Source organism: Meles meles, chromosome 5 (genome assembly GCF_922984935.1).
Source record: "Meles meles chromosome 5, mMelMel3.1 paternal haplotype, whole genome shotgun sequence".
NCBI lineage: Eukaryota > Metazoa > Chordata > Mammalia > Carnivora > Mustelidae > Meles > Meles meles.
The window spans coordinates 91,266,720-91,284,898 of record NC_060070.1 but is presented as its reverse complement, the minus strand read 5'-3'; the positions used below and the strand labels follow the sequence as shown (position 1 = coordinate 91,284,898).

Here is an 18,179-nt window from a genome sequence, read left to right as displayed (position 1 = left end):
ACTTGATCCCAAGACCCTGAGATCATGACCTAAGCCGAAGGCAGAGGCTTAACCCCCTGAGCCACTCAGGTGCTCCTGGCCACTTTTTTTCTTTACTCACACACTCTCCCTGATCCATTCCATCCGTTTCTACCACTTGAGTTACAATTTATATGCTGCTCAGTCCCTCTGAGTCCACATTTTGGTCCTATGCTTCGGTGTCTGTAGCTGTTTATCATACAGTTTGGTTGTCCCACGGGTTGTAAGACTTGACGAACGTATCCTAAACTAAACTCCCAACTTCCCTTCAAACCACAATTTCTCTCGCTCAGTGGAGCTGGTGTCACAGTCAAGCGTCTACGTATCATCCTTTTTTCTCCACTACAGCCAACTGAAAGTTCTATCTAACCTAATGGTCTCAAATCCATGCCATTTCCCCATCTCTCGCGGCTCGTGTAGGGCTTCACCATTTCACGCTTCGATTATGACACTGGCTCCTTAACAGGACATACAAGGTCCTGCGTGATTTGGTCCTTGCTCACCTTTCCCACCTAAATCTTCACACCTCACCTGAACCTGTTTTCCTGTCCCCTCAGACCCCACGGTCTCTTCTCTCACCAGCCTTTGCAGGGCTGTTCCTACTGCTGGAAAATTCTTCCCTCAGGCCCTTAATACCTGGGTAACTAACTCTCCTTTCCTTTAGTAGACCTCAGTCAGGAACCACTGGGTCAAGGAAACCTTCCCCAGCCATCCCATCTGGGTGAGAGGCTTCTTTTCTCAGCCTGGAACTCTGGATTACTTCCAGCAGAGCATCAAACATTGTGCACTGCGGCTGTCAGTTTATCTGTCGGCCTCCTGCCCCGCAATAGACTGCTATCTCCGTGGCACTTGGCCCAGGGCTGGCCATGGCAGGTACTGAGGTACTGGGGAAGGAGGGATGGAGGGATGGAGAGAGGGAGGGAAGAAGGAAGGAAACAGCATTGTTGGTCATTATGCACTCCAGTGAACAGTATGAACAAAAAGCGCAGAGAAGGTTAGGGGGCCTGTGTGGCTCAGTGGGTTAAAGCCTCTGCCTTCGGCTCAGGTCGTGATCCCAGGGTCCTGGGATTGAGCCCCCCAAGGTCCTGGGATAGAGCCCTGCATCGGGCTCTCTGCTCAGTGGGGGAGCCTGCTTCCCCCTCTCTCTTGCCTGCCTCTCTGCCTACTTGTGATCTCTGTCTGTCAAATAAATAAATAAAATCTTAAAAATAAAACAGTGCAGAGAAGGTATCTGGGGTAACTGGAAAAAGCTTCATTCATTTAGGGGCTGCCCTGGAGGACAGGAAGCATTTCTACCTGCTATAAAAGGAAGTTTAACGAATACCAGTGTCAGTAACGATGTGGGGGTCACAGTGAGTCTGGCCTCATCAGGGAGGCGGGGAGAAGGGGTCAGCCTGGGTAGATGGAGGCTTTCCAACCAGAGCAGTGTAACTGTCGGCCAGGGGTTTGTACTTTCTCCTGCAGCCATGGGGAATCTCATGATCTGGTTTGGGTCACCAAGCAAATGTTTTAGGAAGATTAATGTGGTGGAAATCTGCCTTTAGAAAGAGGCCGAAGGCAAATCAATCACCCAGATAATTGCAACGTTTGTTGATGTGTTAGGGTCTGAATGGGCCTCGGAAATCATCTAGCCCAGTGCTTCTCTATTCTGGTTGCTCTTTAGAATTCCTTGGGGAGCTTCTGAAAAATGCTGATGCTTAGAGCCCTTTCTCCAGGCCATTTAAAAATCAGAATTTATGGAGGAGAGGCCGAGGCATCCATATTTTTAAAAAGCTCCCCAGGTGGTTCAATTGCATAGCTGGGGTTCCTCACTGAGAGAGAAATTAGGGCTCAGAGAGTTTAAGATACAAACTTAACCAAACCAGTCCCTGGCAGGGCGGGACCTACAAGCGAGCTCTGATTCCTAATCCACCTCCTGTTTTTCCCATTACATTGCAGTCCCTCTTAAAGCTTAGCTCAGGGTAAGGATGCAAAAAAGGAGGGAAATGGGAAAAAGTACATACACCACAGCCAACTAGCAGGTAAAGTCTGCCTTTCCAAGCAATCTGGCCATGCTCTGAACCTCCACCTCCTTGACAGTCAATTGGAAACAGTCACTTCTTGTAGCTCCAAGGTAAGGATTAGCAATAACATGGAGAGCCCCTGGCACTGTACCAACTGTTAATAATATAATCGTTACCTTTATTATTATTGGCAAGAACAGGTGTGAGACATTCAAAGACAAATCAGTAGGATTTTTTTTTTTTTTATTCAAAGTAGGATTTAATAACTTATTAAAAGAAGGAAAGGGGCGCCTGGGTGGCTCAATGGGTTAAAGCCTCTGCCTTCGGCTTGGGTCATGATACCGGGGTCCTGGGACTGAGCCCCGCATCGGGCTCTCCGCTTGGCAGGGAGCCTGCTTCCTCCTCTTTCTCTGCCTGCCTCTCTGCCTGCTTGTGATTTCTGTCAAATAAATAAATAAAATCTTTTTTAAAAAAAAGTACAGAAGGAGAGAAACAAATACCACCTAGATTTTGCAGTCTGGGTGTCTGAAGATCTGGTGGTCCCTGGCTCTGTTGTAAGGTTATCAGGCTGAGCTAGAGGGAGGAAGGGGAGTCGGGAGGGGCAGGGACCGGCTGGAGACCAGCTGTGATCACTCTGGCAACACACAGAAAGCATGGTGAGTGCTGCTCTCAAGGGATTTACGATCGCCTAAATCTTCTAGTGATCTAAGGAGATTTGGACTTAAAATAATTTAATTTTGCTTAACAGGCTAAACTCTTGTAAATTGCCTGCTTTAATCGCTGACTTTTGATTATTAATCTATTTACAAGAAAGTTTAAATCCTGTAAATTATGCTCTGCATTAAGGGATTTCAGTTCACAGGGCTCTCTGGAGGAATGGCTGATTCTAGGTCTGAGGCAAGATAATCAGAAGACACTCGCACAGTCTTGGGCCACAAAGGGCTCAAAGTAGACCAGGTCGCGTCAAAAGTATAGAAGCTAGCTTCAGCAGGCCTCCACTGACCACATTTAGGACATTTTAGGCATTAAAAAGAATAGTGAAAGCAACAGATGGCAACATCAACTACAAAATGAATACATAACCTTTTAGAGATCCCAAATATCTAAATATCACAGATGAACTTCTATGTCTGGCTTAGCCTCAAAATGATACTGGGCAGAGGGAGAGTGAGAGTTAGCGGCAATGGATGGAATATGCACAGCCATGAGTCGGTGAGCACTGAAGCTGACAGCCCCAGAGAGAGAGAGAGAGAGGGAGAGAGAGGGAGAGGGAGAAGAAGAAAAAGCTCTTTATGGAACAGTCCCAGCCAAAAATTCTATAGATAGGATAATACAGTTAGAAAATCGCCATTTTGCAACCACCAATGTAATATTTAGAAGAGGCTCACTGATGGAGTCTCAAATCACCAGAGATAGGAGAACAGATGTAAGAGACGGGGAACAGGAGAGTCACATGGTCCCAAAGCACTCTCCTAGAGGTCATTTTTGCTTTACAAAGGGAAAAAGGTACCTTTGAGGACCTGGAGGAGAAACCTGACCTTAACCAAGTGATCACACCCAGAATCACCAATAACAGCCCCAGCCAACACTTTGTGTCTAGCCACAACTGTTTAGCTTGCCTCTGCCCATGAGGACACAATCAGACAACTCCACACTGAGGCCAATCTACAAGACAAATAATCTGGACTGCTCCAGCCTAGAGAGATGAAACATGAAATCAGAGCTCTTTGACTGGATCCCGGAATGAAACATTGTTGTAAAGGCCATTATTGCGTCAACTGGAAGAAATCTGATACAATTTTACTGTATTAATGTTAACTTTTCTGGGGTGGGGTATGATCGTGACACTATGGCTGTGCTGAAGAAGGTCCTTGTTCATATGAAATAGCTGGTGAAATATTTAGGGCAAGGGGTCAAGACATTTGTAACCGACTTTTGAGATGGTTCAGAGAAAAAAGTGTGTGTGTGTGTGTGTCTGTGTAGAGAGAGAGGGAGAGAAGGAGACACACAGTTAAAGCAAATGTTGCAAAACAACTATGGGTAAATCTAGGTGAATGGGTTCACTGTACTCTTCCAATTTTTCTGTGGGTTTGGGAAGTTTTCACAATACAAAAGGTGGGGTGGGACCTTACATTCATTCTGTAAGAGGCTGGTTACATTGGTTGCCTGCAGAGAACTGGGTGGCTGGTGGACAGAAGCAGGGAAATTTTCACTATTATATGTTCCTTTTTGTACCTTTTGAATTTTGAACCAAATAAATGCATTTTCTATAACAGAACCAAAATTTATATCTAGAAACTTATTCCTCCCTAGAATTAACCCTTTATAGGATCAAAACTTGCTGAGTTAGGGGTACCTGGGTGGCTCAGTGGGTTAAAGCCTCTGCCTTCGGCTGAGGTCATGATCCCAGGGTCCTGGGATTGAGCCCCGCATTGGGCTCTCTGCTCAGCAGGGAGTCTGCTTCCCCCACCCCCACCTGCCCCTCTGCCTATTTGTAATCTCTGTCAAATAAACAAATAAAATCTTAAAAAAAAAAAAAACTTGCTGAGTTAAATTTTGCAAAATAGACAAACATGGGAAATCCCTGTAATGGTATTTTGGTTTATTATGACATTCTATAAAGTAATCTGTACAGAAATTTTACACAGAAATTATCAAGCAAAATAGAGCCGCTATAAGTGTTTCTGGATGTCCTGGGGCTTTAAATGTTAGATAACACCTCAACATTACTTTTCTAACTCATGCTGCCTCCAATTATTCCAATATACCTGATACCTTAATTGTTCCAGAAAACCTATAGCAGTAACACGTTTGACATAATACAACTGATTGTTCCAGAAAACCTATAGCAGTAACACACTTGACATAATACAACTGATCTAGTTCCCAGTACCTTTTAGCATTAAAAATCACAAAAAATTACTTTGGAGCTGTCAGTGGAGGCTTCTTGTTACCTCTGGATACTGAAACTTTTGGGAGTTAGAGAGATGTTTCTCCTTAATCAAGCCACTACTTATATAGAAAATATAAAAGAAAGAAATCATGCCATGGCTGATTTCTATATAATTAATTGTAACAACAGACATAAAGCAGATCAATACATACTGATATAAAATAATCCTCAATTTATGTAATTAAGTAAAAACATCCGTGGTATATTGCAGAGGTAAGTAGGTCTATGTGGTATCTTTCACCGTATATGCAGAGGACATCTCTGGAAGAATACAGAGAACCTAGAAATGGTGGGAGCCTCCAGGAGGGAAACATGCAGACTGGCGGGAAGACTTGCTTTTCTTTTCTTCTTCTTTTTTTTTTCCTTTTAAGATTTTATTTATTTATTTGACACAGAGAGAGAGAGAGAGCACAAGCAGGGGAAGCAGCAGGCAGAAGGAGAGAGAGAAGTAGGCTCCTGGCCAAGCAAGGAGCCCGACGCAGGACTCGATCCCAGGACCCTGGGATCATGACCTGAGCCAAAGGCAGATGGCTAACCAACTGAGCCACCCAGGCATCCCAAGACTTGCTTTTCTCCGTAAACTATTTTGGAACTGTTTTAAGTTTTTACCAACTGTATATTTTACTGATTAAAAAAAAAATATATATATATATGTGTATGTTTTGATAAATGCTGTCCAGTTCATCTCTTCTATGTGGGGCAAGTTTTTAAATCTAGAAGAAAATGAGAATAATCTGTAATTCTGCTATCCAGAGAACTGCTGTTAATGTTATATTGCATTTCTTTCTAATGAAATTTCTGGGTGTTTTGTAAGCAAAAATGTTTTCTAATTCAGCATACTGTCTTGCTCCATTATTTTTCTAAAAGTGAAAACATACTGTTTATTAACTATATATATTTTTTAAAAAGTGGGCTCCAGAGCGTGGCTCAGCTGGTTAAGCAACTGCCTTCTACTCAGGTCATGATCCCGGAGTCCGGGGATCGAGTCCTGCCATTGGCTTCCCAGCTCCATGGGGAGTCTGCTTCTCCCTCTGACCTTCTCCCCTCTCATTCTCTCTCACTCACTCTCTCTCTCAAATAAATAAATGAAATCTTAAAAAAAATAAATAAAAAAGTAGGCTCTACACCCAGTATGGAGCCCAATGTGGAGCCTGAACTCTTGACCACCAAGATCAAGACCTGTGCTGAGACCAAGAGTCAGTCACTCAACTGACTGAGCTACCCAGGCACCCCTACATTCATTTTTTTAAAGTAAGCTCTATGCTTGAACCCACAACCCGAGATCAAGAGTCCTATGCTCTACTGACCAAGCCAGTCAGGTATCCCTCTTAATTATACATTTAAAAGCACATTTTAAATATTTCAAATTTAAACATACACTTAAAAGTATTTTGTAAGCCTTTCCCAAATCTTTAAGTTATTTTTTAAAGATTTATTTATTTATTTCAGAGAGAGCGCACAAGCGGGAGGCGCAGGGAGAGGGAGAGAGAATCTCAAGCAGACTCCACACTGATGCAGAGCCTGATGCAGGGCTCAATCTCATGACTCTGATATCACGACCAGAGCCAAAACCAAGAGGTGGAGGCTCAACTCGACCAAGTTATTTTTTTAAAAATATTTTACTTACTTTTATATAAAAAAGATTTTGTTTTATTTACTTTTTAAGTAGGTGCCATGCCCAGTGTGGAGCCAACAGGGGGCTTGAATTCACGACCCTGAGATTAAAACCTGAGCTGAGATTGAGTGGGATGCTTAAGCGACTGAGCCACCCAGGTGACCCAAGATTTTACTTTTTTTTTTTTTTTAAGATTTTATTTATTTATTTTGACAGAGAGAGATCACAAGTAGGCAGAGAGGCAGTCAGAGAGAGAGAGAGGGAAGCAGGATCCCTGCCGAGCAGAGAGCCCGATGTGGGACTCGATCCCAGGACCCTGAGATCATGACCTGAGCCGAAGGCAGCAGCTTAAACCACTGAGCCACCCAGGTGCCCAAGATTTTACTTTTTTAAAAAGTAATCCAGGGCACCTGGGTGACTCAGTTAGTTAAGCATCTGCCTTTGGCTCAGGTCATGATCCCAGGGTCCTCGGATTGAGTCCCATATCAAGCTTCCTGCCTGTCCCCCACCTACCTGTGCTCTCCGTCTTGCTATCTTTTTCTCTCAAATAAATAAATAAATAAAATATTTAAGAAAAATAATCTCTATGCCCAATGTGGGGCTCGAACCTACAACCCCACGATCAAGGGTCACACGCTCCACTGACTAAGATAGCCAGGCACCCTTCAAAAACATTTTAATGGTTCATCATCTTTTTTTTTTTTTAAGATTTTATTTATTTATTTGACAGAGAGAGAGATCACAAGTAGGCAGAGAGGCAGGCAGAGAGAGAGGAGGAAGCAGGCTCCCTGCGAAGCAGAGAGCCCGATGCAGGGCTCGATCCCAGGACCCTGAGATCATGACCTGAGCCAAAGGCAGCAGCTTAATCCACTGAGCCACCCAGGAGCCCCCAAAAACATTTTAAATAGCTGTAGAGCATTCATCACAGCCCATGATTCTAGTATTAGACATTGGGCTTTTATTTTTTAATTTTTATTATGTTTTTTAAATTTTTAAAAAATATCTTTTTTATTTGTCAGAGAGAGAGAACACAAGCAGGGGGAGAGGCAGGAGGAGGAAGCAGCAGGCTCCCCGCCGAGCAGGGAACCCAATGTGGGACTCGATCCCAGAACCCTGGGATCATGACCTGAGCCGAAGGCAGAGGCTTAAACTGACTGAGCCACCCAGGGGTCCCCAGACATTTGGGTTTTTAAAAAACTTTTTGGCAACTAAAGTGTAGAAGAGTATCCACAGCACCCTATACTTTGAATAAGAAAGGAAGGGAAGTAAGAAAACATACACAGTATCTGCTCATTTGTGTGAAAATAAACATAGGATAAATCAACTAGAGAGGAATGAGATTGGTGACAACAGAGGTGGCTGAGAACTGGCAGGGAAGGATGGAAGGGTGGGAGAAGGGTGCAGTGAGGTGCTCCAGGTACACCCTCTGCAGAGCCCTGACTTTTGGAACCATGCTAATGGGTCATACTTTCAAAGGAAATTAAGTAGGTAAGATCAACAAGGACAGCAGGGAAAGACTCCACAATGAAATATGAACAGAAATAAGCATAACTGTATTTCAAATGACTAGCATAACTACTCAAAGGTAGGGGGTAAGCACTAGGCCACACAACGGTCAAATGCAGTAGTTTGAAAGACTCATTTATTTAGGGACACCTGGGTGGCTTAGCCGGTTAAGCACCTGCCTTCAGCTCAGGTCATGATCTCAGGGTCCCTGGGATCGAGTCTCACATCGGGCTCCTTACTCAGAGGGCAGCCTGCTTCTCCCTCTGTCTACCGCTCCCCCTGTGTATGCGCGCGCACTCTCTCTCTCTCTCTGACAAATAAGTAAATAAAATCTATACATAAAAAAGATTTATTTATTTTAGAGAGTGCACATGTAGGGGGAGAGGGGCAGAGGGAGAGGGAGAAAGACTCTTAAGCAGACTCCAGCTGAACACAGAGCCTAATGTGGGGTTTGAGCTCGTAACCCTGAGATCACAATCTGAACTGAAACCAAGAGTCAGATGCTTAACCAACTGAGCCACCCAGGTACCCCATGAACACAGCACTTTGACTAGAGACCTTTAGGCTAAAGACAGAACTGTAAACCGCTCTGATGTCCATTAGTAGGTTTATTTTTCATGGCGGTATGGATTAGCATTTCTGAAACTCTTTTCTGGTATTCCAGGATTGAGCAAATTAGCAAATATATTGTGCAGCTGCCTTTCTCACTGTTAGAAAAGAGGAAACATGAAAGATGTTTGGAAATGGAAAAGGAGACTTGAATAATGAACACAGCGGTCCTGGATTAGAATCCAAAGTATCAATATAAACTCATTGTTTTTATTTATTTGTTTGTTTACTGAGAGAAGCGGGGATGGGGAGAGGTGAGAGAGACTCTTAAGCAAGCTCCATGCCCAGCGAGGATCCCAACATGGGGCTCCAGCTCACAACCCTGTGATCACAACCTGAGCCAAAATCAAGAGTGGTATACTTAACTGACTCAACCATCCACGAACCCCTGAACTCACTGTTTTTAATACATATTGATCTATAAATAGCTACAGATATTGGGTGTGTGTAAAGATATACAGGTCAGTCGCAATGAACATGTAGTGTTCAGATCTTGGTTTCTAAATACTGTTCTCCACTAGAAGGAATAAGGCTTTTTTTTTTTTTTTTTTACAAAAAAAGATTTTATTTATTTGACAGAGATCACAAGCAGGCAGAGAGGCAGGCAGAGAGAGAGAGAGGGAAGCAGGCTCCCTGCTGAGCGGGGGGGGGGGGGCCCACCAATGCGGGGCTCAATCCCAGGACCCTGGGATCATGACCTGAGCTGAAGGCAGAGGCTTAATCCACTGAGCCACCCAGGCGCCCCAGGAATAAGGCTCCTTAAAGAAATGGTTATTCCAGGGCAGAGGTGGGAAAGTAAAAAATGAACATGGAACATCTTGTTTTGCTTAAAATTAAAGAAAGTGCTCAAGGCATGATGGAAACATGTCAGAAGGAACAGTAGCCAGTTTGGAGGAGTGGCCAATGGCCATCAAAGTAGCAAGCATCAAGATAACTGACTACAACAATGTATAACTCATTGAATAAAATAAGAATGTATGAGGGGCGCCTGGGTGGCTCAGTCAGTTAAATGTCTGCCTTCAGCTCAGGTCATAATCTCCCTGCTAAGTGGGGGAGTCTGCTTCTCCTTCTCCCTCTACTCCTTACCCCTACTTGTATTCTTTCTCTCTCTCTCTCAAATAAATAAATAAATAAACTCTAAAAAAAAAAAAAAAAAAAAAAGAATTTGTGAATCCATACTGATATGAACAAACACATCAGTAAAAAGGGAAACGGAAAAGCTTTCTTAGATACAATGCCAACAATTAATGTAGAACAAATGATGGAATTAGACAATCTCTATTTGATGGCTAATAAATTATCATAGCAATAGCTAATTTCATAAGGAAGGATTTGGTCAGGAATTATCAAGGGAAGCTTAACGCAGTGTGTGCAAGTTTGATGAGCAACTGGATACCTGCACAGTGCGGAGGTACCCCCTCGAAGAAACTTACTAAGAAGCATCAGACACCATCTGAAGCATGTGCTCAAAGTTTACACCACTGGTAATGGGACAAGTCCATATTGTGAGCACGTATCACTTCTGTGGCAATGCTACCACAAATGTATGACCTGAATCTAATCATGAGGAAATGGCAGAGAAACCTGAATTGAGGGACATTCTACAAAATAAGTGTCTTGTACTCTTCAAAAATATCAAGGTCATAAAAGACAAAGAAAGAGGGAGAACCTGTTCCAGATTTAAAGACATGACAACAAAATTAGATATTGATCCTGCATCATAAACACAAAACAATGTAATTTTTTCCCCTTTTGCTGAAAGGGACGTTCTTGGGAAAATCGACCAAATCTGGAAAAGGACTGTAGATTAGGTGATAATATTGTGACCATGCTAATTTGATTTTGTTAGCTGTGTAACTTATGGTTCTATGGGAGAATGTCTCCCATTTTTAGAAAGTACACACTGAAGTCCAAAGTATTTAGGGATAAAGAGGCATCATGCCTGCAATTTACTCTCAAAATTGTGTGTGTGTGTGTGTGTGTGTGTGTGTGTGTGTGTGTGAGAGAGAGAGACAGAGAGAGAGAGAGAGAGAAAGTGAGTGCAGGAGGAGAGGAAGAGAAGGATAAAATGAATGGTAGCAAAACAGTAACATTTGGGGAATCTTGGTGAAGGGGATATGAAAGTCCTTATACTACTCTTCAACTTTAACTTTTCTAGAAGTCTGTCATTCTTTCATCACGCACACACATATACACCTGACACCAAAAGTAATGCACTGAAATATCCTTGATCTATAAATAATCTTTGTTTCCCTAGGAAATATTGATGTACCTGGCACAGAGAGGTTTTTGAATACTTGTAAATGCGGAGGAGCAAGGCAGTGGAAAAGAAGGACCAAGGAGGGTCCACCCCAGGGCTGCAGGCAGGGTACGGAGCGGCAACTATGGGCGGTGCTCAGGAAGAGCGGGAAGCGGAAGCGGAAGCAAGAGTTGTTCAAGGATCGGCGGATGGGGGCAGGGGTGGGGTGAGAACCAAAGCTGATGACATCTGGGATGCTTTTCAGAGACATGGTCCTTCTGTGGGTTTACCAACTGCCCGAGGTAATTTGGGATCCTTCCCGCCGTATGCATCCCTCTGGTGCAGGCCAGTTAGCACTGATGAGTCACACTGAGACCCGGAGCCTTTCCGGTTGGCACCCAGGAAGCAGCCCCAACTTCTTCACCCGGTCCGTAGTTACATCACCCAGTGGCTTACTCCGTGATGTAAGTTAAATAATCTACACTAAGCTCTCATTTTAAATGCCCACAATACATTTCATCAAGTATATGTATCAATGGGCTTTCATTAAGTATTTGCTATTTGCTGTTAGGCACTGCACTAAGTGCTTTATGTGGATTATCTCATTTAATCCTCCAATATCCCCATGAAATGGTACTAGTAAATGTCTATCTCACTGATGAGGAAAATTAAGTTTAGAGAGGTAAGTTAAAGTAAGACTGACTCTGTGTCATAAAGCTTAGACTTAAATCTGTAAGTCTGACTCTAGAGTTTCCACTCCCAACCATAATGCTAGGATGGATAAACATTTTAATTAGGAAGAAAAAATGTAATCGACCGTATGTTGAAAACTGGAAGTCAATAAATTGGGAGGTTAGGATGGAAACGATATTCTGTGAAATACACATTCCATTTTTCCGTTCTGTAATCCTCCAAATGTTCGCGTGCTAAAGTAAACGTACCTGACAGAAGAGCTGCTGGCTTCCCGCTCCAGGTGTGTTACTGAAGGTGCTGGTGGATTTGGAAGAAGAAACTGGAAGACGATGAGACACACTGACCGGTACTGGAGTCCTGTTTGGCTGGGTCAGCTGGTCTCCCGTAAAGTTTGATCCTGACGCGCCCGACTGAACCGCAGAGCCAAGACTAGGATGGGCAGTGCTGGAGGAGCTGACAACAGGGAACCGACTGGGTCCTGACATGCTGGTCACCGAGGGCATGGGGGTGAAGCCAGGTCTTCCTTGGGAGACGCTGCTCTGCCCAGGTGACAGGTGTAATACGGTTGGCGATGCCTGCTGCAAGGGCATCTGTCCACCGACGATTTGAGGAGAGGCATGATTGACTATCACGGGGCTTCCAGAGGCAGCAAACGTCTGCCCAGACACCAACTGGACGGCGGCATTCTGGTTATTCAGCATCTGCCCAGAATACGGTTGGTTGGTCCTGAGCATGCTGGAAGAGTTTCTGTTCAACATGACATGCTCTGAGGCCACCTGGCCGGAGATGAGCTGAGAAGGTTGAGTCTGAAGCAGTTGCCCATTTATGGTCTGGACGTGGTGTACCGAGTTGGAACTGACGGAAAGGCTTGTGGGTATGAGGAACTGACTTTGGGGCGTGTGAGGCTGGCCCATGGGAGAATGAATAACGATACTACCCCCAGCGCTGCTCACTGCCTGTGAGGTGACTGGTTTTCTTGTGTTTTGTTGGTTTACAATGTTCACAGACATGTGCGGACCGACGACGGAGCCCTGGGGTGAGCTGGCAGAGGCAAAAGAGATCCCTTGTTGAACGTGGTGCTGCTGTATTCCCAAATTGTTCACATTGTATGTATTCTGCTGACCCATCTGGATAGGCTTTGGCTGGATATTAATTGGGACTTTATTTGAATTTGGTGCAAGACCCCTCTGTATGATGATGTTATGCACGGGTAAAGATGTCTGGAAGTTTGTGCTGTTAAATGGAACGGTGACAGGCTGTGCTACTGGACTGGAACTGGAGTTCCCAAATAATGAGTTGCCGTTAGGAGTCTGTCTGTGGACCAGGAGCCCTCCACTCACGTTTGACGGGGCTTGTTGCCCACTGCCTTTCAATATGATTTGAGATCCATCTAGGTTATTAATAGTCATCATGGAAGGCTGATTACCAAATGACCCAATTAGCTGTATTTGACCAGAGCCGCTAATCTGGCTGCTGTTAGACAGATGCTGGCTGGGAACACTGATGCCCACGTGTTGCATAAAGCCATGTTGTACACCCACCGTATTGCTTGCAAACGATGCTCCGACAGGCACGTGAGTCACCCCTATAGGCTGCAGCGTCTGACCTGAGTAATTCGAAACATTAGAAGCCTGAGTAAAGGATGCTGATGAAGAAGGATGAAGCTGAGCTTGTGCAAACTGTTGGCTTGAGCCTATACTGGCATCCAAATATGCCTCTTCGGCCAATGTCTGTTCAGTGATATTGGCCTCCTGCAAGGATTTCTGAAGAATGTCGAAAGGTTGGTCCTCAGTGAGATCAGGAAGAGGAGAAGACTCAAGTTCATCTTCCAGAAACTGAAGGCTACTTGAGAGTGGCAGTCCATCACTGGGCCCTTCTCCAAGCTGGTTGCTTACAGCTTTGAGGGATGACTTAGGATCAGCATTCTAAAAAAAAAAGCAGTGTGTTACCTGGCCTATCGAACCTTGGAAAGATATTAAAAAAACAGTAATAATAAAAAGCACCTCACTTTTGAACAGGATAAAGCCTAACAGTCTGCTTTTCAGGCACGAACTCTCCAAAGTGCTTAGCTTATTCTGATGTTCTCTTTCCTTAGTAACATCTAATATTGTTTGTGTTAAGTGTACCCATTCAGTGCTCTGGTAAATTATTTTATAGAAAGTAGAAGTAACAGGAACATACTGATGACTACCTGGAGTTCAGCTTCATTTTTTGAGATATTGGGACACACTTGATTTTGCAGGATTGCCCCCAGTCCAGGGCTTGAGTGAGACTCAGCCCAGGGTGTGTGTGTATCCAAGAGATGGCCATGTCTAGTCCTCTGTTCGACGGGAGTCCGACTGTGTTTTGGGCATTCTGGGTATTGTTCTGTTAGAGGTCCAGAAAGTAGCCCAGAGTTAGATCTGTCTTTCAAGGCTTCTCAGACCCACCTCCCATGTTCTAACCCCTAACACCCCAAGCAAGACCAGTCCAGAAAAACAAGCTTCCCACATAAAATGAATAAATGCTTGTTTGATTTCTTAGAAAGAATCAGCCTATTATGATGTTTTCAAGACTACTTTCAGTGTCCTATTTACAAGTAAAAGTCCATCAACAGTTTATTGAGCACCCACTTGTGTGTTAGTTTCTGTCTCAGGGAGTCCTTAGGAATGGGCATTCTAGCTAGAGACAACACAGCCATATGAAGAAAACTGAACACGATCACAAGTAGGCAGAGAGGCAGACAGAGGGAGAGGGAGAAGCAGGCTCCCTGCCGAGCAGAGAGCCCGAAGTGGGGCTCGATCCCAGGACCCTGGGATCATGACCTGAGCCAAAGTCAGGGGTCCAACAACCGAGCCACCCATGTGCCCCAAAATATTTCTACTAAAAAAAAATTCCTGCTATACCTTACATCATGATGGAATAGAAATGCCCAATAAATACATACCGATGAAAGAGTCTGAAAAGTTAAATTAATATTCACATGGAAGGGGGAAAGTTGGTAAATAAAAATCATTAATGTTGAGAGGTAGGCTAACTATCTACTTTATGGGCTTAATGAAGTTAAGTTCTTACTCATTCAGAACGAACTTCAGAAATGCTCCTGGTTTGCAAGCCTTATGGGAGATCAGTACTGTGACTTTAAAACCACCCCTAGCACGTGGAGGTGTCTCGCGTGATATGATCCGACCTAACTCACACACATTAAAATACCTGAAAGAACGGTGCACTCCCAAGGACTTTCCGAATACTATTCCATGTTAGAGATGAAGAAAATAAAAGTCCCTGCTGGTAAGTTAACCTTTATTGAGCACTGTACCAAGTAATTTCCACAGACTAGTCAATTAATGTTAACCAACCTAGGAAGTAGCTCTATTATTCTCCTGGTTTCATAAATAAGGAAACCGAACCTTACAGAGATGTGGTGCTAGATCCAAGGTTACGTGGCAAGTAAATGGTAGAGTGAGGATTCAAACCTGGGCAGCCTGACTCTGGGTTATGACAGAAGTAGGCACTTGAAAAGATGAAAGTAACATAGGCGTAACTACAGTTATTTGGATATAGTCTGCAAGCAGGACTTCCCTATCCCCCAGAGGTCAGATTTCTTGGCTAGATGCTCCTAGAGCTTGAGAATATGGGATCCAGAATGGGTGACCTGAGTGAGAGTCCTAGTTCTGCCACACCTGGCTGGAGACTTTTGAGTAAGTACTAACCTCTCTGTGCTTTAGTTTCCTCATGTATAAAATACAGGTCATAACAGAACGTACTTCACAGAGTTACCGTGTAGATTAATGTGCTTAATCATGCTAAAATCTTGGTGCCAAGAACATGATACGCTCAGTAAGTTTTAGATATTACCTTTTTTTCTTGCTTAAGATGGAAATGTTTAGTAAGTAACTACAATTAAGAATAATTTCTTTAAAGCTTTGTGATAAGGTCTACAATATTCTAGTATGACTGTCTTAGGTTATCACATTTTAGAGTCATTTTAGAAAGACAGTTGAAAGCTCGGGAAAATGGCAAAGTAAATCTCATATAGCTTATCTGACTCAACGAAGTTAGGAGGAGACAACGTCAACACCATTCAGCAGGTCCTCCCTCCGTGTCAATTATAAGAGACAAGGTAATAACTTTCATCAGGCTCCAAAGGCAATGAAAGCCTTGGTTCACAAGCCATCAATGAGACAGAAACACTTTACCACTGGATTCAGTTTCCAATACTCACACTGGAGTTGGCGAAAATTGAATTTGAATTGGCTGCAGAATATCCTGCATTAGTCAAGTCATCGTTGCTCTGCAAAGGTACAAATTTGATAAAGTGATTACTTTAATTGTAAAGAAGACCCAAAATTTATATCTGTGACATTCTAAGTATTACTTACAGATTTATTACTAGGTCCATGTAGAAAATAGTTCAATGCTTGTGGGTCTCTGGAAAACAGCAAAAAGAAAGGAAAACAGCAAATAAATATGTGACCTATATTTGGGATTCATTTTCACTAGGGTGAAAAGGAAATGACATATTGGCCTGAGTAGCATTCTCTTCCTATTTTTAAACAATTTTATTAATAGTTTTTTGTTTTATTATTGATTTCTTTTTTTTTAAAGATTATATTTAATTATTTGACAGAGAGATAGAGAGAGAGCGCAAGTAAGCAGGCAGAGGGAGAGAGAGAAGCAGGCTCTCTGCTGAGCAGGGAGCCTGATGCAGGGCTTGATCTCAGGACCCTGGAATCATGACCCTAGCTGAAGGCAGTCGCCCAACCAACTGAACCACCCAGGCGCCCCTTATTATTGATTTATTGATGTTGTTCCATTTCCTATTATCATTCATATCTGCCTCCTCAGATTTGTTAGAGGGTAAATTTAATAAAGGATGGCCCAATTATGAACCCTATAGTATCCAAATATTTTGTCTCTTTATTTGCTAATCAGTATTCTATGTTGATTTTCATTTTAAGAGCCCACCCAGGTTTTTTTTTTTTTTTAAATCTTAAATAATCTCTACTCCCAACATAAGACCCCGAGATCGACAGTCACATGCTCCATCGACTGAGCCAGCCAGGCACCCCCAAAACCCACCCAGTTTTTAATATGCTTATTAGGTTGTTTTGGTACAGTGAACCTCACACATTTGATTTACCCTGATTTTGGAACGAGTGTCTTACCCGATAAGATCAAGGAGACACGAGTCATCATCATCATCCATGACAACTGTAAGAAAAGGAATAAAGAAAGTGCTGGTTAGCCAAGCAGATTAAAGCCAATAGCATCAGTACAACATAAAAATACACTCTTTACTTTCCTAGGTAAAGTAACTGCGTAATTTGTATACTTTTTTTCTCTAATTGCTTATTTTTAATGGGATTTTTAATATTTTGTGGTCTTTAAGACACTGAATATTCAATTTAAATTGTTCTTATTGAACGCAAATCCTTAACTTACAAGTCAAAAAGGAATCTAGATAAATCCAAGATAGTTGGCAGCAACCCTTCCCACACAGATTCCCAAAGGGACTGTAAACCAGGAACAGCAACTTCCTCAAAATCTACCATGAAAATGGGGGAGAAATAGTATTTTTGTTTCAGAAAAAAAAAATCTTATGTATTCAGAGGCCTTGTGCGTTTTATGACTGACTGTTTCCAAACATGGTGAGCAATCTGGATTTCTTGCCATATTTTGGCTCTCTTTACAAAAACAGAAAAAGCCAGTTCTCCCTACTTTTGGAGACAGAGGAGACACCATAGCCCCAAGCAGTCCTGCCTCAGGCTTGGCTCCAGAGGTCCCATGTTCCTGCCTGGCAGCAGCACCGCCAACTGTTTGATTCTAAACAATCTATATGCCATCGCTAGAATCTTTAAAGTAGAAAATCTCAACCCCCAACTCCCCCCAGCTCCGAGCCCCAAACTCCCTCTCTCCCCAGACGCCGAAAGCATCAAGCTCAGCCAGCGCGATTGCTGTGCTCCGGCTGAAACAGGAACAACTGGACAAGTTCCAAGAGCAGTTCTCCCCCTTTCTCCTCCCTCCCCCGAGATCCGGTAAACTTACACTAGTGATCCGACACCTGGCAACACTGTTTCGCACCCATTTCGAGCCATGCGTGGAATAATTTACATCACGGAATGCGGGGGCCAAGAGTTCTGGAGCAGTTGGAAAGGGTAGTTGTGAACGGCAGTTGGGACAGAGGAATGAAATCCTGAAGAGATGCCCAGAAGAGGGACACGCCCGAAGAAGGCAGAAGGGATAATTTCTACTCAATGTTTTTTCTTGGTTAAAACCAAGATCTCCTCTCCAGTTCCCCCAAACTCCCCATCCTATCAGTCACAAGGCCAAACAAGTATAAACTGGCTCCTGCCACATGGAAGGAAACTTGCTTCCTCCAGGAAGGGTCTGGAAGGGTAAGTATCCCCCAATGTGAGACTTTCCTGTTGGGGGGAGGGGGGTGAATTCGTTCAGCTGCTGAATGGCCTGGGGTGATCAGAAGTGGAACTCTGGTGGATGACCAGCGAGACAGGAGGAAGAAGAGGGGAAAGCTGATCCAAGGGAACCTGCAGGCTAAAGCTC

At 43.6% G+C, this 18,179-nt stretch overlaps 1 protein-coding gene across 4 annotated transcripts in view; it reads right to left on the bottom strand.

Annotated features, from left to right (window-relative positions):
* Positions 1-18,179, bottom strand: part of BICRAL (BICRA like chromatin remodeling complex associated protein) — a 92,972-nt gene that overhangs the window by 20,963 nt on the left and 53,830 nt on the right. The window contains exons 1-5 of one of the 4 annotated variants that reach the window (XM_046004601.1): positions 17,664-18,010; positions 16,784-16,829; positions 15,998-16,046; positions 15,841-15,909; positions 11,885-13,561 (exon numbers count right to left, since the gene is read on the bottom strand). In XM_046004601.1, coding sequence (XP_045860557.1) covers positions 11,885-13,561; positions 15,841-15,909; positions 15,998-16,046; positions 16,784-16,824 — 1,836 coding nt within the window. In that variant the 5' untranslated portion in view covers positions 16,825-16,829; positions 17,664-18,010. Of the gene's footprint in view, positions 1-11,884; positions 13,562-15,840; positions 15,910-15,997; positions 16,047-16,783; positions 16,830-17,060; positions 17,118-17,336; positions 17,397-17,663; positions 18,011-18,179 lie in introns of those variants that run through there. The other 3 variants (XM_046004602.1, XM_046004603.1, XM_046004599.1) reach the window with 3 other exon arrangements.